General features: G+C 41.5%; 2 protein-coding genes across 3 annotated transcripts in view; one reads left to right on the forward strand and one right to left on the reverse strand.

The window, feature by feature from the left end:
* The window catches only part of LOC117509368 (retinol dehydrogenase 12-like), a 42,247-nt gene extending 39,283 nt beyond the window's left edge, over positions 1–2,964 (reverse strand). The window contains exons 1-2 of the mRNA XM_034169036.1: positions 2,802–2,964; positions 1,729–1,847 (exon numbers count right to left, since the gene is read on the reverse strand). Coding sequence (XP_034024927.1) covers positions 1,729–1,847; positions 2,802–2,928 — 246 coding nt within the window. The 5' untranslated portion in view covers positions 2,929–2,964. The remainder of the gene's footprint in view (positions 1–1,728; positions 1,848–2,801) is intronic.
* A 5,078-nt stretch (positions 2,965–8,042) lies between these two features.
* On the forward strand, positions 8,043–21,645 carry LOC117509369 (dehydrogenase/reductase SDR family member 13-like). 2 transcript variants are annotated; one of them, XM_034169038.1, is made up of 5 exons: positions 8,043–8,202; positions 15,090–15,208; positions 17,816–17,936; positions 18,222–18,548; positions 20,783–21,645. In XM_034169038.1, the coding sequence occupies exons 1-5, from the start codon at positions 8,076–8,078 to the stop codon at positions 21,040–21,042; spliced, it is 954 nt and encodes a 317-aa protein (XP_034024929.1). In that variant the 5' UTR covers positions 8,043–8,075; the 3' UTR covers positions 21,043–21,645. The 2 variants fall into 2 exon arrangements, with proteins under 2 accessions (XP_034024929.1, XP_034024928.1); XM_034169037.1 differs by having other exon boundaries at positions 17,813–17,936; positions 20,783–21,043.
* Positions 21,646–21,743: the final 98 nt, after the last annotated feature.

Consider the following 21,743-nt stretch of genomic DNA (forward strand, 5'->3'; position numbering starts at 1 on the left):
CTAGCTGCAGCATTTTGAATTAACTGAAGGCTTTTCAGGGAACTTTTAGGACAACCTGATAATAATGAATTACAATAGTCCAGCCTAGAGGAAATAAATGCATGAATTAGTTTTTCAGCATCACTCTGAGACAAGACCTTTCTGATTTTAGAGATATTGCGTAAATGCAAAAAAGCAGTCCTACATATTTGTTTAATATGCGCTTTAAATGACATATCCTGATCAAAAATGACTCCAAGATTTCTCACAGTATTACTAGAGGTCAGGGTAATGCCATCCAGAGTAATGATCTGGTTAGACACCATGTTTCTAAGATTTGTGGGGCCAAGTACAATAACTTCAGTTTTATCTGAGTTTAAAAGCAGGAAATTAGAGGTCATCCATGTCTTTATGTCTGTAAGACAATCCTGCAGTTTAGCTAATTGGTGTGTGTCCTCTGGCTTCATGGATAGATAAAGCTGGGTATCATCTGCGTAACAATGAAAATTTAAACAATGCCGTCTAATAATACTGCCTAAGGGAAGCATGTATAAAGTGAATAAAATTGGTCCTAGCACAGAACCTTGTGGAACTCCATAATTAACCTTAGTCTGTGAAGAAGATTCCCCATTTACATGAACAAATTGTAATCTATTAGATAAATATGATTCAAACCACCGAGTCTAACCAAATACCGGCATCACTGAAAGCAGCCAAAGATAACGATACATCTTTGGGATGGTTATGAGTAATTTTTTCTCTAATAGTTAAAATTTTATTAGCAAAGAAAGTCATGAAGTCATTACTAGCTAAAGTTAAAGGAATACTCGGCTCAATAGAGCTCTGACTCTTTGTCAGCCTGGCTACAGTGCTGAAAAGAAACCTGGGGTTGTTCTTATTTTCTTCAATTAGTGATGAGTAGTAAGATGTCCTAGCTTTACGGAGGGCATTTTTATAGAGCAACAGACTCTTTTTCCAGGCTAAGTGAAGATCTTCTAAATTAGTGAGACACCATTTCCTCTCCAACTTACGGGTTATCTGCTTTAAGCTGCGAGTTTGTGAGTTATACCACAGAGTCAGGCACTTCTGATTTAAAGCTCTCTTTTTCAGAGGAGCTACAGCATCCAAAGTTGTCTTCAATGAGGATGTAAAACTATTGACGAGATACTCTATCTCACTTACAGAGTTTAGGTAGCTACTCTGCACTGTGTTGGTATATGGCATTAGAGAACATAACGAATCATATCCTTAAACCTAGTTACAGCGCTTTCTGAAAGACTTCTAGTGTAATGAAACTTGTTCCCCACTGCTGGGTAGTCCATCAGAGTAAATGTAAATGTTATTAAGAAATGATCAGACAGAAGGGAGTTTTCAGGGAATACTGTTAAGTCTTCAATTTCCATACCATAAGTCAGAACAAGATCTAAGATATGATTAAAGTGGTGGGTGGACTCATTTACATCTAGTAATAATAATGCACCCCTACAGCGGCTCACAATTCAGTTTATTTATAAAGCACCAAATCACAGCATAAGTCACTCCAAGGTGTTTCACAAGGGTAAAGTCTAATACACACACACACACACACACACACACACACACACACTCCCTCGAGTTTATCTGGATGAAACCTCAAGCAGACCCGACTCAGAGGGGCGAGCAGCTGCTTCAGCACTGGTTCCATCTGCGATATTAATGGGTCATTTCTGTTAGAATTTGTCAGACCCACCAGATGCAGATGCTTCTCACCATTTTGACTTCCAGGACGGCGACTTCCCCTTTCTGTTTACTGCGACAGGCCATAATCACTCGCGCGCCTCTTCGAGCCAGATCGATGGCTGTCATCTTCCCGATACCGGTGTTGCTGCCTGGAGGTTAAAGGTCAAAAACATGCAAATTATCCAACATGTGTGGAAAAAAGGAACATTTTCAGCAGAGGAGGATTTTCATCCAACAAAAGCTCATGTCTCCCATGTGCCTTCTGTCAAACTGTAGCAGAAATTTCACAAATTATTTTTTAAGAACCTCTTTCCATCAGGAAGCCCTAATACTGGTGATGTCACAGACAAAAGGTGCACCATGTACGGGTTCCCCTATCACCACCACATAAGCCTGTCTGGGTGTCTTGGTGGCTTCCCTCACTCACCTCTTTCTTGTAAGGTAAGTCAGTGTTTGAGAACACAGTATCATATTGCTTGTATTTCTGAATGACTGATGGAAATGAAGAACTAAATGTGTATCCCTTCCCTAACTGAAAGAAAGGGTCAGAACGAGGTCTAAACTATGCATCTTATTTTATCTTAAACAAGCTGATGACCCTCCCCCAGGGCGGGTTTGATTCAGAGACTGAAATGAAAACACCAACAAACCTATCACATCACTTCCCACCTATCCCAGATTCCAGAGAACTGCTAGTGCGCAACTAAAGCTCCCTCAAGAAGAGACAGCAACTGCAGCTGCTACTATTAATACTACTACTAAAGTGCTCACTAGCCTTTGTCACTCCCTGTATATCAAAGTATATGTGTGCCAAACTGGGTTCAGTTCCAAGGTTCCATTTGTACAGGAGAGGGACACACACACACACACACACACACAGTTGTCTCTTAGTATGTAGTACTACAGTAGCACAATCCTGATAGGGTCCAGGTCCCATTAGTTCAGATTCTCAAAATAAATAGAAAAAGAACAAGTATTAGACTTTGACCTCTTTCTGTCAGTTTTCAAATATCCTGGTTTAATCCAGGTCAGTGCACCATTTGTGGTTCTGACCTCTCTCTCTCTCTCTCTCTCAAGTCCACAGACCTGTTGTTTAAACTTACCGGTCACAATCACGGTTTTTCCGTGCAGCTTGGCTCTGCTCGTGCACCTCTGTCCTTTCACCACGACGTGATGGTAAATGTAGGCGATCCCAATAAGCACAGCAACAACCACCAGGAAGTCGGCCATGCTCTCAGCTCCTCGGACAGGACTCTCTGCTCCAAGACCTTCTTGTGCTCTGACAACATTCCAGCCAACACGCCCATTTCCTTCCTGGGTGTCAAACAAACAGGCTTTCTGTTATCAAATCCCAGCATACTGGAAGGACTGGATCTCAGACGCCTGCCGCTGTTCTGAGCACGTGGATGGAGGTTTGTGAAACCGACACCAGTTAATCTGCTTCCACTTTGACCTGCAGCGAAGAGAAAGCGCAACACCCAAAAGACCAACTGTTTGTGCAGACACGCCACAAAGACAACCCAAACCTGCACCCAGGACAGGGTGGACCTCCACTAAGGTCCCGCTCAACACCCGCTTACTCAGTGTGGAAACATTTAAATTTCCAGACTCAGTGTTTCATTGTTTCTGTTGATGGACACGTGAGTGTTTCACTGTAATTTTACTACTTTGGGAGGCCCTGCAACTTATATACTGAAAATTCATAAGTATCTATATTATGATAGCCAAGTGGCCTGTGTGTGTGTGTGTGTGTGTGTGTGTGTGTGTGTGTGTGTGTGTGTGTGTGTGTGTGTGTGTGTGTGTGTGTGTGTGTGTGTGTGTGTGTGTGAGAGAGAGAGAGAGAGAGATATAGTTTATACTTTATTGATCTCACAGTCGAGAAATTATGTTTACACTCCAGTCACCTCAGACAGCAATTAGTCCACAATTATTACTTGTTTACCGTAATAATGGCACACATCAGAATTAAAGACAGCATATACACGTTTGACATTGTTTATGTGCACTACGTTTGAAGAAGTCTGTTATCCGAATTGAGGCAAGTGGGTGAAGGTCACGCAGTAACCCTGAGATGCGCCGCCAACAGCTTGGGGAGAGGAACGGGGGCTGCAGCTAAAACTGCACCGCCCCCGCAGAAGGGGAAAGGAGTGACGTAAGCAGATGCCGGAGTGGGGAGTGTTGATGGGGGATAGGAGGGGGGTGGGGGGAGGGAATGGAGCATGCTTCAGTCCTGTGAAAACAGTTTATTGTCTTTGTGAGTTGAGATAAGAAACAGCCAAATGTTCCCCAGGCCAAAACAAATCCCTCTGGAGGAAAAACAGTCAGGCAATTTGACCTTCAGGCTTGATAAGCCTGTAATGTTGTGGTTTGAGCAGTGAAAAACACTTTTTAACAGTTCCACTTGAACAACCAAATCCCAATTATGAATTAAGAATATTCACTGGCCTCTGAAATCTTCAACTTCAACTGCAAGGCACGCATCTGCTCCAAGATGTCATTCAATTTGTGTCTGAGTTCAAGAGTCAATGCCGTCTGAGAATGCACTGCCTTGCCCACCTCATTAATCATGATGGACAAGCGAGGGGCCGTGGTTCTTGATGCCACCGTCTTGCCAATTTTCCAGTAGATCAGGGCAGCACATAAGCCAAAAAGTACCAGCCTTGCTACCATAAGACCAAAAATGAATAAATCCTCGATGTCCTCAACGGAGAAAGGCACCAAGCATGCCACACGCCAGGAACTCCAGGAGTCGAGAACATAGCCCGCAGGATATGTTCCATCTGGGCAGGTAGGATCCCCCGGTCCTGACCTTCTTGTAGAAAAAATGGTATCAATAGCATTCAGAGACCAGCCGATTAATTCCATGGTTAATCCAGTAGTAGTCCAATAGATCCAGAATACAATATAATTTGAGGAATTCACAGTCTGGTGAAGTAGGGACTTGAAGGTTAAAGGAGAGAACAGAGATAAGTGAGAGTGGAGGAGATGTGGCCGCTCTCATCGGAGTCCCAAGCTGTGTGTATGATTTCGATCATGCAAAAACTGGAGACAGCTGACATTTGCCGTTTGATCTGCTTATGTATTTTGGGTCAAGGATGAACGCTGCAAAAACGCAAAGTTTATGGGACTAATTTTTTGGAGAAATTAGCAATTATAGCTAACCAATTTCTAGGCGCAGCCAGGGTGTAGAGGGGATCTGGTTTGGGAACCACAGAATCTCGTCTCTGCTGTTTGCGGACGAAGTGGTTCTGTTGGCTTTGTCAAATCAGGACCTTCAGTGTGCAGTGGGGCGGTTTGCAGCCGAGTGTGAAGCGTCCGGGATGAAAATCAGCCCGGGATGAAAATCAGCACATCCAAATCCGAGGCTATGGTTTTCGACCGGAAAAAGGTGCTTTGCCCTTTTCAGGTCGGTGGAGTGTCCTTGCCTCAAGTGGAGGAGTTTAAGTATCTCGGAGTCTTGTTCACGAGTGAGGGACAGATGGAGCGTGAGTTTGACAGATGCATCGGTGCAGCATCTGCAGTGATGCAGTCGCTGTATCGGACCGTTGTGGTGAAGAGAGAGCTGAGTAGGGGGGCAAAGCTCTCGATTTACCGATTGATCTACGTTCTGATCCTCACCTATGGTCATGAGATTTGGCTCATGACCAAAAGAACAAGATCGTGAGTACAAGCGGCCGAGATGAGTTTCCTCTGCAGGGTGGCTGGGCGCTCCCCTAGAGATAGGGTGAGGAGCTCGGTCACTCGGGAGGAGCTCGGAGTCGATTTTTGTGCTTATGCCGGTTTCTGAGTTTTGGCGAGTGCGGTGTTAAAGTAGGAAATTTGTACACAAGGCTCCTGGTCTGGAAGAGACGATGATTCTGTGTTGAAACTGAGGGGAAAAAATGCAGATCCAAGATTAGTACCTGGTTCAAAGGGCGTGCCTGTTTGGCAGCCATTCGAGATGTCTTTGTTTGTCCAACACGCCTTCAGTGTTTTTATAAAACCACACCTGTGTCAGCAGTGTCATCCAAAGACATCCGTCTCTGATACAGGACTCCTTTTTGACTTGTCCTACTGTCAACAGATGCCTAACTCTTGTTCTTTTCTTTTTTTTTAATGAATCTTTCCTCACTGGTTTGTTCGCCACAACATGTCTGAACAAGACTGAGGGCGCGCACGCTGGACCTGACCAGTTCTTTACCTCTCTGCATTCACGGGGCGTTCACTGAACCGGGGCGTGCCAACCTGTTCTGCTCGGTGCCTCGTTGACAAATTACACTAATGATCACATGAGAGAGACTTAAGTCCTACACAGGTTCTGGAGACAGTCGGGGCTCGTGCATGTATCCCTGTGCGTCACAGTGTTGTTGAATCACGACAAGAGTTTTGTGTCAAAATTTAATTTGAGCTCGAGGACGTGTTGATAAATCAGACTGGATGGGACTCCAGTCCATCACAGGTTACCTCCCCGGCTGAGGGCAGTACTCATTTTGGACTTTGGGCTATGCAAAGTGTCTTGTCCAAGGAAACAGACAAGTAGCCTGGAAGTGAACCACCGGTCTTCAGGTCAGCGTCCACATTAACCAGCAGTCAGTTTTCATCTTTGCTGAAACAAACTGTACTGAAAAGGTTTGAGTCCAACCTGAATGAAACCTGGTGGAAGGATCAGTCTTATTGGGGAAGACAACTATCCGGGACATGATCAAGATCTGGAGTCTGAATCGTGTTTGTCCATTTACATTTTTAGACATATTGATCATTTTCTCAGATCTGATCTTTGAATGTCTAAGACTCAGATCCTGATCTAGATTCTGCGCACGGCGAGTGACGGGTCTCAAAGATGATGCTCATGGAGTTGTATCATAATTAATTAAAACACAATGCAGAGTTGAGGGTGGGCGCATCGTGGCACAGGTGTGCGCGCTCAATGTGCACGCAACCCCCCTGACCCCCCGCCAAAAAAAAAAATTAACAAGTGCAAACCTGTAGATCCAGATAAGGAACAGGTCTGTCCACATCTGCTCCAGGTGTAATCAGGAGGGGGCCTTGGGGGAATGAACATCAGTCATGCTAAACATTGTTCAAATGCTCATTAAAGTGATTCCTTAATCAGCCAATCACGTGGCAGGAAGTCAGTGCAGCCGGACCTGCAGCCACCATGAGGAGGATCTGTAGAAGTTCAAACTAAGCAACAGAATGTAGAAGAACTATGATACCGAGATTTGAAACCATGGCTCGTTCCACCATGTGGCTACTGTGTGATGTCATCACGTCCATCAGCTCGACAGTAGAGGTGGGCTGATCGGTCCTAATATCGATAATATCGATACCAACGCTGGTATTGATATTTAACAATTCTCATGTAAAAAGATCGATACTCAAGCTTTTTTTCTCTCCTGCACGCACTGACTGCTGCGCACGCAGATTCATCAGACTCTGTAAGAGCAGCGCTGCACTGTGTCACACAACATGGAGCAGCACACCCTTGTATTGTGGTTTGTCAGCCCTCTACCTCAGGAAATTCTGTTTTAAGTTGTGTTGAGTGATATTTTTTAAACAAAAATGTTGATTGTGATAATATTTTGTTGTCACGTAGAATGTTTGGCGAAATTCGATCCTAGGTCTTTTGGATCCTTTGGCTCTATGAAGCTTAAATATGAAAAAGTATCGGTATCTGTATCGATATCGGTGATACTGGGCCTGTATTTACTTGGTATCGGATCAATACGAAAATTCCCGGTATCGCCCACCTCTACTCAACAACCGGCCCTGAACTGGCCCAGATACTTGCCTCTCTCTCCTAGCCTCTGATTGGTTGGTGGCCAAGACGCTGATGTCAGCTTCACTTTGGTGTTGTGCCAGCGCTGCTCTCCTATTGGTCATTTAGGAGTGGGAAATCTCACTCCAAGATGGAGGCCAGTATCTGGCCCAACTCATAGCCGGGCCGGTTGTCGGGATACACGTCCATATGGAAGACGATCTCTCAGGCTTGTTGAAACCACACCACCAAAAACTAAGGACGGGTTGAGAAATCCTGTCACGCAGCTAGTTAAGTGGATAAAAATTAGGCCTGGGTTTGAATCCTGCTCATGGTTGCCTGTGTCTTTGGACAGCTCTTTGCATTTCCTGGGGACACAGGTTCTGGTGCCGGATGCTTCATGTTGTGGAATCTAGAGCTAATAAGCACTGACACAGGACTTACTTCTTCCTGAGTGATTCTGATTTTTTTAAATTTTTTTTAATTAATGTTACAAAAAGTAGCTTCCTACAAGCACGTGAAAACACAAATACCAAACGGGATTTTTCACAACAGGATGTATTTTATTTTGAAGGCGTCGACCTGCGGTCTGTGTGTAGCTGTCTGTGTGTAATTTGACTGTGAAGCTGCGCGGACGGAGATGTCGGTGTTGTTTTTGTCGGTTGCAGCAGCAGTTTGGTTTTATGTCGCCGTTTATTATGTTTTCTTCAGAAGCTCGAGATGTTGCAGTTCCGCTCAGCTGAACGGGAGGACTGTGATTGTCACAGGTAGCGTTTTCATTCACAACACCGATCCGCAGAAACCGCCCGTTTCCTGAAACTTCCCGTTTCCAGTCCATGTCGAAAGTGGAGTTAATCACTTTCTAAACACGTTACACATCCTATAAACATAATTCAGTGAGGAAAGATTCAGATTTAGAGTCAAAATGAAGAGAACAAACTGCACGACGGTAAAGCCAAACCTGTACTTCCTCTCAGTACCGCTAGGTGGCTGAGAAATAGTCTTTTTTTTTTTTACATTAACTATACCTCAAACAAACTGATGATTAAATATTTTTGTGTTTATTCGGCTGCTGATAAACATTAAAGTATGTTTTGTTTATTAACATAAATCTGTTCAAGCTTCAAAAACCTTAATAATCAATAAATAAATAAATAAATCTTAATAAATCAGATTCGAAGAAACTAGTAGAATTAAGAGTCTATATTTTAAAAGTTCAGGCAGGTTTACATTAGGGTGTGATTCAAGCCGACTCGGATTTCAATGAAACTCAGAGATGGAACCTACCAAGAAGCGAACTTTCCCAAAATTTCTCGACCAAAAACCAAACGGTCACCTTTCTAGGGGTCATCAAATTCAAGGCAAACATACACAAAAACTGATATTCCATTAAATTTCCATCTTTCAAGTGGTGTAACTTTCAGAGCCTTCAAGTCCCCAAGCTAGTTTAACTATCAAATGACATAGGGGGCAAACTCTTTCATCTTCTGTACATATTTGGTTGTAGGATCGATGGCGCTGAATATAGGGGGCGCTCAAAGGCTGGTCTTTTTGCATAATTGGCTGTATTTAAAGGCCCATAACCCTCTGCGCCATCAAGAGCCCAACCAGATTTCAATGTTATCAACAAATATAGGCCCTACTCTAAATGCAACTGAAAAAACATTGGGGTCTTGATGGCGCTGGCCAGCAAAGTACTCGACTTGCCCAGTTTTGAGGACGTTTAGCACCACCTGGTGGCCTGCACATCAACATTTTTTAACAAAATTTGCAGGAGTGGATAAACTAACATCTCTACTTTATATAACAGTTGGCAGAATTTTGGGGTGTCCTCTTATATTGATTTGATACCCCTTTAAAATCTGGTCATTGGTCAGGCATTTGTCTCTTGATCTGCATCATCTGCTGTACAAGAGTTCATGCATGACTTACTTGGATATGCCTCAAATTGCCTTTTCCCTTGGCAGGTTTGAGGATTTAGGTACGGGAAAAATAACTTCAGGAAAATTCTTATGTTCTATTGAACAGGACATGTTCACAAACTTGTTGCCATAGCAACTGATACCAATACACATGTATTGGATTGACTGTACATAAGGGAAGGAGAATCAAAAGAAAATATCATCAGATCATACATGCATTCATGTGGTAATTCATGCAGTTGGGTTAGCGAGCACGTGGGGGATCAAACCAGTATAAGAGGAGTCCACAAAATTCTGCAAACGGTTATATAAAGTAGAGATGTTAGTTTATCCACTCCTGCAACTTTAGTTAAAAAGGCTGATGGCACGAGCCACCAGGTAGCGCTAAACTTCCTCAAAATTGGGCAAGTCTGGTTGGTTATCTGACCATGGGTCCGAAGAAGGCACTGACGGTGGAGGAGGGAGACGATATCAAGAAGTCCCTGGACTTTTTGTCTGAGGAAATCTCTGTTGTTAAAATGCAGCAGAAATCCATTATGGAGCTGGTGGAAGAAGTGAAGGCTCTCCGGATCCAGAATGCAGAGAAAGACCGGCGTCTGGTGTACCTGGAGAACCGTGTTGCGGAGTTGGAACAGTACACAAGGATGAACGACGTTATTATTACAGGAATTCACGGGCGGTGTCAGAAGACAGCGGAGGGGAGGCCAGTGAGCAGGAGGCCAGCTCAGTGGAACAACAGGTGGCTGAGTTCCTGCAATCTAAAGGTATTCAAATGGACTGTAATAACATTGAAGCGTGCCACCCCCTGCCCAGGAGAGAGGATGGAGACAAGCGAGCATTTATAATGAGGTTTGTCAACAGAAAACATAAAATGGCATTGTTAAAACAGGGACGGAAACTCAAAGGAACAAACGTATTCATCAATGAACATCTGACCAAAAGAAACACAGACATCACCAGGAAAGCTCGTTTCTTAAAAAAGCAGGGAAAAATTCAACAGACATGGACATCCAACTGCAAAACATTTATCAAATTGAATGGAACACCAGAACAAGCGAAGGGTATGGTAATCAGGAACATCGAGGAACTGGACAAATACGACCAATAAGGTATGAGGACACAAACACATCACAACACCATGACACAGACCAGAGGAACCTATTCATCTACTACATCATCTACATCTGGAGACAAGAAGGATATAACTCACAGGATTGTTGATCATGGAAAAGTAGAACTGAGAACATTTAAATACACAGACCACAATGTACTGGACTTGGAGCACGATATAGACCCGGACAATAATTTCTTCTCAAATATCAATGACAGTTGTTGCTATTATACAGATGAACAGTTTAATCGGATCATTAAAACGGATAACAAATTATCAATAATCCGTTTCAACAGCAGAAGTCTATATGCAAACTTTAACAACATTAAAGAATATTTAAGTCAATTTAAAAAAATATTTAACATAATTGCTATATCAGAAACATGGATCAATGAAGATAAAGGAATGGATTTTGAACTGGATGGATATGAATTTAACTGTGTAAACAGAAAGAATAAGAGTGGAGGAGGAGTGGCTGTGTATGTGGATAAGAACATGGATTATGAAATAGTAGACAATATGACAACTGTGATCGATAACTTATTAGAATGTATAACTATTGAAATATGTGAAGAAAAAAGCAAAAATGTATTAGTCAGCTGTATATATAGAGCACCAGGATCTAGTATTGAAACATTCACTGACTGTATGGGAAAAATGTTCTCAAAAACTAATCAAAAAACTGTGTTCATTTGTGGTGACTTAAATATTGATCTGCTCAATCCAAATAAGCATAAAATAACAGATGAATTTATCAGTATAATGTACAGTATGAGTTTATATCCAAAAATCACCAGGCCAAGCAGAATTACATCCCATAGTGCCACCTTAATTGATAATATATTCAGCAATGATATTGAGAATAATACTGTGAGTGGATTATTAATCAATGACATTAGTGATCATCTACCAGTTTTCATCGTTTATAATAGAAACCATCGGCGGAATCAGCCAGAGGAGAAAATAAAATACAGGCGAGTGCGGACAGAGGAAAACAGGAACACACTAAAGAAGGATTTACAGGAGCAAAACTGGGAAAAGGTATACAGTGAAAGTGATGTTGATAGTGCATATGAAACTTTTTTACAAATATTTACATCATTATATGATATGACTACAGAAAACAAAAAATCCAAGATCGACCATGGATGACGAAAGGGTTACGAAATGCATGTAATAAGAAAAATACACTGTATAGAGAATTCATAAAACTAAAGACTAAAGAGGCAGAAAATAGATATAAGAAATACAAAAATAGATTAACTAATATTATACGGGTATGTAGGAAGGAATATTATAGTAACATATAATAACAAAAACTATTAAAGGATTATGGGATATATTAAATAGCATTATCAAAAATGGTAATAAAAAACAGAGTTACCCTCAGTATTTCATTGATAATAATGTCAAGAAGGAAAATAAGGATGAGGTAGTCAACGGTTTTAATAATTTTTTTGTAAATATTGGACCAAGCATGGCAGAAAAAATTCCCGATTCCCAACCTGAGGATTGGGATAATAATCTCATAGAAAGAAATCCCTGTTCAATGTTCCTCACAGCAGTGGATGGAAAAGAAATTATAGACATTGTGAATAATTGTAAATATAAAGCATCTACCGATTTAAATGAAATTGATATGGTGGTGGTAAAACAGGTCATTGAATGGATTGTAGAACCATTAACATACATCTGTAACTTATCATTTCAAACCGGTAAATTTCCCAATCAAATGAAAATAGCTAAGGTTGTGCCGCTGTATAAGACTGGGGATAGACACCACTTCACAAATTATAGACCTGTTTCTTTGCTTCCACAATTTTCCAAATTATTAGAAAAGTTATTCAATAATAGATTAGACAAATTCATAAATAAACATAAATTACTTACTGATAGTCAATATGGATTCAGAGCACATAGTTCAACATCACTTGCATTAATAGAATCAGTTGAGGAGATTACAAACGCCATAGACCACAAATTACATTCAGTTGGAATATTTATAGACCTTAAAAAGGCTTTTGATACAATCAATCATGACATATTAATCAGTAAACTTGAACAGTATGGGATTAGGGGGTTGGTGTTGCACTGGGTGAGAAGCTACTTAAGTAACAGAAAACAGTTTGTGAAGTTGGGGGAATATACATCATCATGCTTGGACAATGCTTGTGGCGTCCCACAGGGGTCAGTATTGGGTCCAAAACTGTTTCTAATTTATATAAATGATATTGTCAATGTTTCCAAAATATTAAAATTAGTATTATTTACAGATGACACAAGCATTTTTTGTTCAGGGGGGGATTTGCAGGAGTTACTGAGGAGGATCAGTATAGAAATGGGAAAATTGAAAATATGGTTTGACAGAAACAAATTATCATTAAACTTAAGTAAAACAAAATACATGTTATTTGGCTATTGTAATACAGACATACAGGTTCAGTTACAAGTCGAGGGGGTAGATATTGAAAGGGTACATGAAAATAAGTTTCTGGGGGTGATAATAGATGATAAGATAAACTGGAAGACTCATAGAAAACATATACAAAGTAAACTGTCAAGAAGCATTTCAGTTCTAAACAAAGCGAAACATATTCTGGACCACAACTCACTCCGCATTCTTTACTGCTCACTGGTTTTACCATATTTACAGTACTGTGCAGAGGTATGGGGTAATACTTATAAAGGTACAACACAATCACTATCAGTAATGCAGAAAAGAGCTATAAGAATTATTCATAATACTGGCTATAGAGATCATACAAATCCACTATTTTTACAATCCAAATTCTTAAAATTCACAGACTTGGTTCATTTTCAAACAGTACAAATCGTGTATAAAGCAATAAACAATTTACTTCCAGCAAATATTAAAAATATGTTTTTTAACAGGTCAGGGGATTGCAGTCTGAGGGGGAAATTTAATTTAAAGCATCAGTGGGCACGAACAACATTAAAAGGTTTCTGTATTTCTGTCTGTGGGGTGAGGATGTGGAACAGATTGGGAGTGGGGCTCAAGCAATGTCCAAGCATGAACCAGTTCAAACAGCGGTACAAAATATGTTTTTTTCTAGGTATAGGGAGGAGGAAGGGTAATGAGGGTTAGGGTGTTTTTGTTTTTTGCTTCGGCTTGTAAATATATAGTATTTTGTATGTAAGTAGGTATGTGTAGGTGTATATTTATGTTTGTGTATATATATATATATAATATATATATATATATATATATATATATATATATATATATATATATATATATATATATATATATATATATATTGATATTGATATCAGTTTAGGTGTGTAGGAATCTATGTGTATATGTGGCAAAGGGTATCACTGGTTGTGGGGAAGAAGGGGTAGGGAAAAATAAGCTGATGCTTCACCCTACCCCTTTTCGGACATGTTGGGTACACAGTAGGAACTTTTTTGTTGTTGTCTTCACTGATCTATCTTGTAATTGTTGTTGTATCAAATGTTCAAAATAAACAGTTTTCATTCATTTTCATTCATTCATTCAAGTCGAGTACTTTGTGGCCCCCTGGTGAAAGAGTTTCCATAAGTCATTTGATAGTTAAACTGGCTTGGGGACTTGATGGCACTGAATGTGACACCACTTGAAAGATGGGAATTTAATGAAATATCAGTTTTTGCGTATTTTTGCCTTGAACGTTGATGGCCGCTGGCAAGGTCACCATTTGGTTTGGTCAAAAATTTTTGGGAAAGTTAGTTTCTTGGCAGGTTCCTTCTCTGAGCCAAGTTTCATTGAAATCTGAGTCAGCTTGAATCACAGTCCACCTGATTCTGAAAAAAATTGGCTCTAATTTCACAGTAAAAGTGGACAGTAAAGTTTTTGAATCTTTTTTTTTTTTTTATAAAGTGTATTAAAAACTGTCATAACGATAATGTAATGCTGATGTGTGCTCGTTTTTCAGGATTCCTGTTGACATCTCGGATTGTGGTTCCTGTGTTGACCTTTATTTTGAAACAAGCATTTAAAACAATCTTCTCCATGGAGGAAATTATGACATCTTAAAGAAATGCATAAATGATTCATAAAAATGTACAAATAGGAATTGCAGCTTGTTTCAGAATAATTATTTTTTAATGTTCAGTTTTTATGTCTGTTTAAATTGCTGCATAATTAATGTGAAAATGGATGGAATAATATCCACTCTTATTTTGAAATTAGTATTGTGATAAAAAACAAACTACTTCATGGAGGAAATCCTGAAAATGTGCAAACAGGAAACTGATAACATCCAGGTTGAGGACCTGGCTCAGAATAATTACTTTCTTTAATATTGACGTTTAAATGTTGCATAATTGATGTAAATCTGGATGTCATATTCTTGTGTATCGCTGACTGTTACCGTTACACCTATTATTCAGGTTTTCTGATCCAAAATGTCAGATGAGGCCATCGTTTTATCGTAAAGTGCCGCTGACACATCAGCATGATCTGGATCCAGATCCTGAATCATTGTAACACAAAACAGATGTCAGCAGAAACGGCAGCAACATGTCAACAAACAATCAGATTTTTTTTTTTTTTATTGTCTAGATTGTGAGTTTGTAAAGTGTTGAACTGTTTTTGGGAGTGAACGGTTTTCTCAAACAGGAAGCAACACTGGAATTGGCAAAGCCACGGCTCTAGATCTGGCCCAGCGAGGTGCCCGGGTCATCCTGGCGTGTCGCAACAAGGAGAAAGCCGAGGCCGCTGCGTTTGACATCCGCAGAGTAAGAAACGACACACACCACAACAACTTTGTCCTGTAACAATATGATTTTTCAGTCCTGCGCAGGATCACTGGCACCGGTCATCATGATAAATGATCAGATATTTAAATGGCCAAAGTTACAAATTAGCTTCATATCATGAAATTCAAAAACTACAAAGAAAAAATCTATACTTATTGGCACGATTTTCACAGCGGTAAGTTGTGCTTCTCAAGAGAATTTCTGACCATCCGTAAAACTTTCAATCTATATTTTTATACATTAAAACTGGGTGGTCAAAGACATGAGTGCCCCCCAAAACATTATGCATTTATACGAAGTCTGTGAGAAAAGTATCCAACCTTTTTATTTTATGCAAAAAATATATGGATTTGATTCATATGTTTTTATGTCAGCCAAGCTTGAACCTTCGTGAGCATGCGTGAGTTTTTCCACGCCTGTCGGTTGCGTCATTCACCTGTGGGCAGGCTTTGAGCACTGGTCCACCCCTCTCGTTGTCGTTTCATTGCAAGGAAATGGCGGAATGATTTGGGCTTTTTTCCATCAGAATGTTTTCAGAAACTGTTAGAGACAGGCAGCTGGAAACCATTCGGAAAATTCATTTGGCTTTCGGTGAAAATTTTATGGGCTTCACAGAGATTAAGGAATGTTACTACCACTTTAAGGATGGCCCACAATGGCGCACGGTGCGCCGCACTCCGAGCCGCCATCGAGAGGCAGAAACCACCATTTCATTTCTAAACGGATGGCCGTATGGATCCCGGACCATCGTGTGCAACTTCTCTGGTTATCACAAGAGCTGGACATCAACGATTTTCCGGCAGATTTCACTTTTAACAAGAGATTTTGTCATGGAAAGCCGCGCGGAGGCTTCGCGTGTCACGACCGATTCGCTGATGGAGCGAGACAAAGAATACCTCTGTTTTGGAGTGTCAGAGGACAAGTTGGGACATGCCTATCTCGGCTTTCAGTGGCTTACCAGTCGAGTGAGTATAAGAGAAATTGTGGAGAGCTGGGCATGTCCCAACTTGTCCAGCTCTCCACAATTTCACTGATACTTACTGGACTGGTAAGCATTGAAAGCTGAGATAGACATGTCCAAACTTGTCCTCTGACACACCGAAACAGAGGTGTTCCTTTGTCTCGCTTCCAAAGCGAATCGGTCGTGATGCGCGAAGCCTCCGCGCGGCTTTCCATGACAAAATCTCTTGTTAAAAGTGAAATCTGCCAGAAAATGGCTGATGTCCAGCTCTTGTGATAACCAGAGAAAGAGCACACGACGGTCTCGTATCCACAGAGCCATCAGCTCAGAAATGGTCCGGTGGCTTGTGCCGTGTCGTCGGAGCGCGGTGCGCCGAGCATCCTTAAAGGGGTCCATAAAGCTATACTAACAGACCTTATTCTCTGTGAAGTCTGTAAAATTTTCACCGAAAGCCAGATAAATTTTTCGAATAGTTTCCAGGTGCCAGTCTCTAACAGCTTCTGAAAAAATTCTGATGGAAAAAAAACCCAAATCATTCCGCCATTTCCAGACAATGAAAATCCGACGACGGGGCGGGACCACTCCTTCCACAAGGCGTGCTCACAGGCGAATGACGCAACCGACAGGCGTGAAAAAACTCACGCATGCGCACAAGGTTCAAGCTTGGCTGACGTAAAAACATATGAATCAAATCTTTATAGTTTTTGCATAAAATAAAAAGGTCGGATACTTTTCTCACAGACCTCATAAATGCCTTTTTTACTGAATTTTTAGGTTTTCAAGTACAAAATGTACCAGAAATCCTGAAATGCTCACGTCGACTACCGGATGGTGAAAAAATTAACTTACAGTTGTGTGCCCTTATGGGAAATTTGAAGAGTTCAGATGCAAAACCCAGTATCTTCAAAACCAGTTAGTTGAGGCCAACATGTACTTGGCTGTCAAGGGGACCATCAGTGTGCAAAATATGAAAGAATTTGAACAAACTGTTTTCATTTTATTGATGAAAGTCTGTGCATTTCCAAATATGGTTTCTTTTAAATCTCCGTTTTCAACTGCATTTTTCTCCATTAAAAAAAAATAAATAAATAAATACTTACTGGGTTTTGCATCTGACTTCTTCAATTTTTGTGGTGAAATTCCAAACGTACTCTGGATTTTCCACCTTGACGTTTTATAACAAGTGAAGTAACAACGGCTGGACTGTTTCTGCAGAGTTACTGCCACAGTGTGTGTGATTATGGATCTTCATGCATCACAAAAACATAATGTCAACAAATGAGTCCATTGTTTAAAGTAGAGAAAAAGAAGGAAACCGGTTTCAAACTAGTTTCTGTGCAAACAGTAAAGCAGCAGACACATTTGAACCCAGTCTGTTCTCTTTGTCCTCCAACAGTTTGCTGGATTTACGTGAAACTTTCCACCATGAGATGAGGTCAAGTCTGGGAGCGTGCGCTGCTGCTGCGCTTCACTGCCGCATCCACGGCACTGCCTTGGGTCCTGGATGGCAACCACCCAGGGGAACAACTGGTTCATTCCCACACCTTCAAACTACCCATCTGTCTGAATTTTCTTTTTTTTGTTTTTGTTTTGTTGGACTAACAGTGTTTATTTTTGGGTAGGAGACGGGGAACAGCCAGGTGGTGTTCATGCACTTGGACCTGGCGAGTTTAAAGTCAGTCCGCTGCTTCGCTGAAACCTTCCTGAACTCTGAACCCAGACTGGACGTCCTCGTCAACAATGCAGGTGACAAAATCACAAAGAATGTTGGCTTCAAGTTAAAAGAAAGAGGAAAAAAATCTCACATTTTCTTTGTTTGCGTCAGTCATTTCTGCTGTAAGCTGCTGCTGGTTTTAAAGTCTTTAATGAGTGACACCTGCATCCACACTAATCACAAAAACACGCAAAGTCCCCATTCTGTCAAACTTGCATGCAGCAGTCACCAGCAGATGGTGCCACAAACTGTAATTTTAACGCCTCAGATGATCTGACAGACCAGGTGTTTTTGTCACCTGTGTTCTGTCTTTTCAGGCGTGATGGCGTCGGGCCACACCGACGACGGCTTCGGGATGACTTTTGGCGTGAACCATCTGGGTCACTTCCTCCTGACAAACCTCCTCCTGGATCGACTGCGGCAGTGCGGCCGGAGCCGCGTGGTCACAGTAACGGCGCTGCTGCATCACCTCGGCACGGTCGACTTCCCTCTGCTGGACGCCACAAAGGACCTGGTGTCAGGTCAGACCACCAGGGATGTGTTCCGCGCCTACTGCAACAGCAAACTCTGCAACGTGCTGTTCACCCGGGAGCTCGCCAACCGGCTGGAGGGCAGCGGCGTCACCTGCTACAGCCTCCACCCAGGTCAGAACGCCAGCACACTGTGAAGCAGGAATACAGGGGTCAGAGAGGAAGGGGCGTGTGACCAGAGGGTCTGAGGTTCGAGCCTTTTAACCTGTGTCACTGTGCACAACAGCATCCTGTCAGTCACCCTACAGCCACATTAGCTACAAATGAGAATGACAAGCAGTCGGCGTTTGTCGCTTGACAGGGGTTTCTGGACGTGGCCAGCTCGTGATTACGTGACGTTAATGGGCACGGTGTTTAACGATTATAAAGAACAGAAAAACCTGACGCTGTGTCTGAGTTTTTACTTCATGTTCGACTGCGTAACAGAACCAAAGTTCTCTGTTTTGTATTTTATTGGCGGGAGCAGCTAGCTGCCATCACACTGCCTTTTTACTGATTGGCAGTTGCCGTATCACGTTGCTTTGTATTTGCATAAAGTAGACTTGTGGTCTATTTTGGCCCCGCCTAGCTGGTGGCAGAACAACAATCTCCTAACAAAATGGCCGATGACAGGTCGTTGCACGTAACTATGGTGACTGTGGGGTCATTGTGTGTGAGGGTGTGGGTGAATGTGGCCTGTCATTGTTATAAAAATAAATACAATAAGACTAAAACATGGCATCTACATTTGATTGGAAAATGTTATTCAAATACAACCTCTTAAAAAAAACCCCCACAAAAATCTACAATTTTGACATCGCAGAAATCTAAAACATTTTACTTATAGCTGGGCCGTTTCCACGTGTGCAGAGTTTGCTGAGGATTTGTTTTATATTTAAAAAAAGAGAAACTTTTTCTTCCATCACAGGTCAACAGAAAGAGGCATCAAATCCTTTTATCAACCAGAAGATCTTGATTTTGTACATGAGCGGATAATGATTTCACACTTAAGTAGATGATGGCCTCGACTTTTGCATGACAGTAATGCCCCCTGCTGGTGATTGCATGAAGTTGATTTATTTCACTATGAATAATTATTTGCAGTACAGATTTAAAAGAAGAAATCTGCACTGTGGTCGAGGAGCACTCAATCAGAACAAAAACACGAGATGATGAGAGTGGACCTTAGAAACAAACATCACTATGAAAATAAACCATTATATAACTCACTACTTTCTCCAAATTTCATTTTATAGAGTTTACTCTTTTTTTTTTTTTATTAAACCTCAGTATCAACACTTTTTAATCCCCCTGGTGTGAAATATGATCATCAGCATGTCCATCTGCCTGTTTCCACTTGTTAAAGTAATATCTCAAGAACCAGTTGACCAATGTCCTTCATATTTATATCCCCAACACTGTATTGCTGATTCGTGGGGACCAGAGGGAGTGAGATATTAGAACATTTAACATAAATAAGGTGCAGTTTTGTTAAATACATTGTCCATCAAACACAATGACAGACGTCAAGCCATTTCAATTTCTTGAAAGTCCTAAAACCTAAATAAGCCAAGACAAAAAGTGGTTAGTTCATAGAGTCACCACCAGGGGGCATTGCAAGGCTGTAGAATGTACGTGAGGTTTTCAGAATCTTTCTGTATCATTTGACGTGTAACGCTTCAGCAGCATCAGTTCACTCATCTGGTGCCTGGAAATGTGCAAAAGCAAAAACCATCATCTACAGCAGTATGTAAAGTCTCGCACCCAGACCCACTAGTCTAAAATAAAGGTGCAGACAAGAATTTTGGAAGCATAGATTAAAATCCCGGTAATTAATCGTAGATTGACTTTTGCATTGCGTCATTATGGTGGAGAGCAGCTGGCAGCGATCAGGAGCTGGTCTGCCAATCTGTGGATCTGGATCCTGTTCATGCTACCTGCATCCATGGACAAGAATCTACATCCTTAATGGGTACCGACCTCGGCTGGGGAAGTAACCTGCAGTAGACTGGTGTCCTGTCCAGGGGGAGTTGTAGACTCTAACCTGCTTCACGCTACGGAATCTAGAGATAAGCACCCGCACCAACGAGCCTCAGCTCATTGTTCTTTTGATTGTGGGGGTTGTGTCTGTAATATACATGTAAAGTTGTTGGTTTTGGGTTTTTGTTTTACACCAGTAAACACGTGCTGCTCCACAGTACAGCAGTTACTTTAAAGCCATGTAATGGAATTTTTTGTAAGTGAGGTGGTTGTGAAAATGTCACATGCAAATGTTAATCTCTCAATTATATTTTCAGTTAACCTCAATCCAAGTTGCACTTTACTGTCAGAAGTAGAACTTCACGTGTGAAGCTTGTCGTCTGTTACAGGAGTCGTCTACACAGAGCTGTGTCGGAACATCAGCTGGTGGCAGCGGCTTCTACTGACGCCTGTCGCCCGGCTCTTCTTCCTGGACCCTGAGGCGGGTTCGCAGACTGTCCTGCACTGTGTCCTGCAGCAAGGCATCGAGCATCTCAGTGGACGCTGTTTCTCAAACTGTACCTTGTTGGAGGTGGGCGCCAAAGGTCGTGACGATGCTTTGGCCAAGAAACTGTGGGAAGTGAGTGAGAGGTTAACCGGAATATCGTAAAATAAAAGTGTAATGTCTGAATTCACATTGCCTGCTGTTGGAAGCTGCAGAAAAACACTCAAATACGGCAGGGTGCAAAAGGCGTCGCGAGAGCAAGTCACTGAAATATGGCAAGGCAGAGGAGTCACACAGGCTCGTCACCGGAAACCGGCAGGGTTCAAAAGTCGTTGCGACCGCTAGTCAACGAAAAACGACAGGGGGTAAAAGGTGTCGGTCACCAAAAACAAGACTACGGGACAAAGGTGTGGAGTTTGTTCTTAGAAAATCTTTCTGTATTTACAGGTTTGAACAGATGAGCAGGTACAGACAGAGTGCTTATATACAGAGCAGCACAAGATGTTAAAATGAGTGCTAAAACACGGTATTTACAGCTGGACTACAGCTGAAAGTACAGACTAAGAACATTTTTTAATCACAAAACCTCTGTTGCTCTACACAGTATCACAAATTCCATGAACTGTACAGTTAAAAACCAAAAAATGGTAAATCTACATGAAATCCAATGTTTCTCCAACTGAGAGGCACTGAATCATAATTTACATAATATACATAGTGTATAAGCATGTATGTTCTCATACATATATAGCTACCTGTGGTGCAAAAGCAGCAAAAACAAAACGTACAGAATACTACGAAATAAAAAGGTTTGTGCTAAATGGGCTGACTGACAACATAATGTTACATTATACATTATAAAAAGA

This window comes from Thalassophryne amazonica, chromosome 4, assembly GCF_902500255.1.
Source record: "Thalassophryne amazonica chromosome 4, fThaAma1.1, whole genome shotgun sequence".
Taxonomy (NCBI): domain Eukaryota; kingdom Metazoa; phylum Chordata; class Actinopteri; order Batrachoidiformes; family Batrachoididae; genus Thalassophryne; species Thalassophryne amazonica.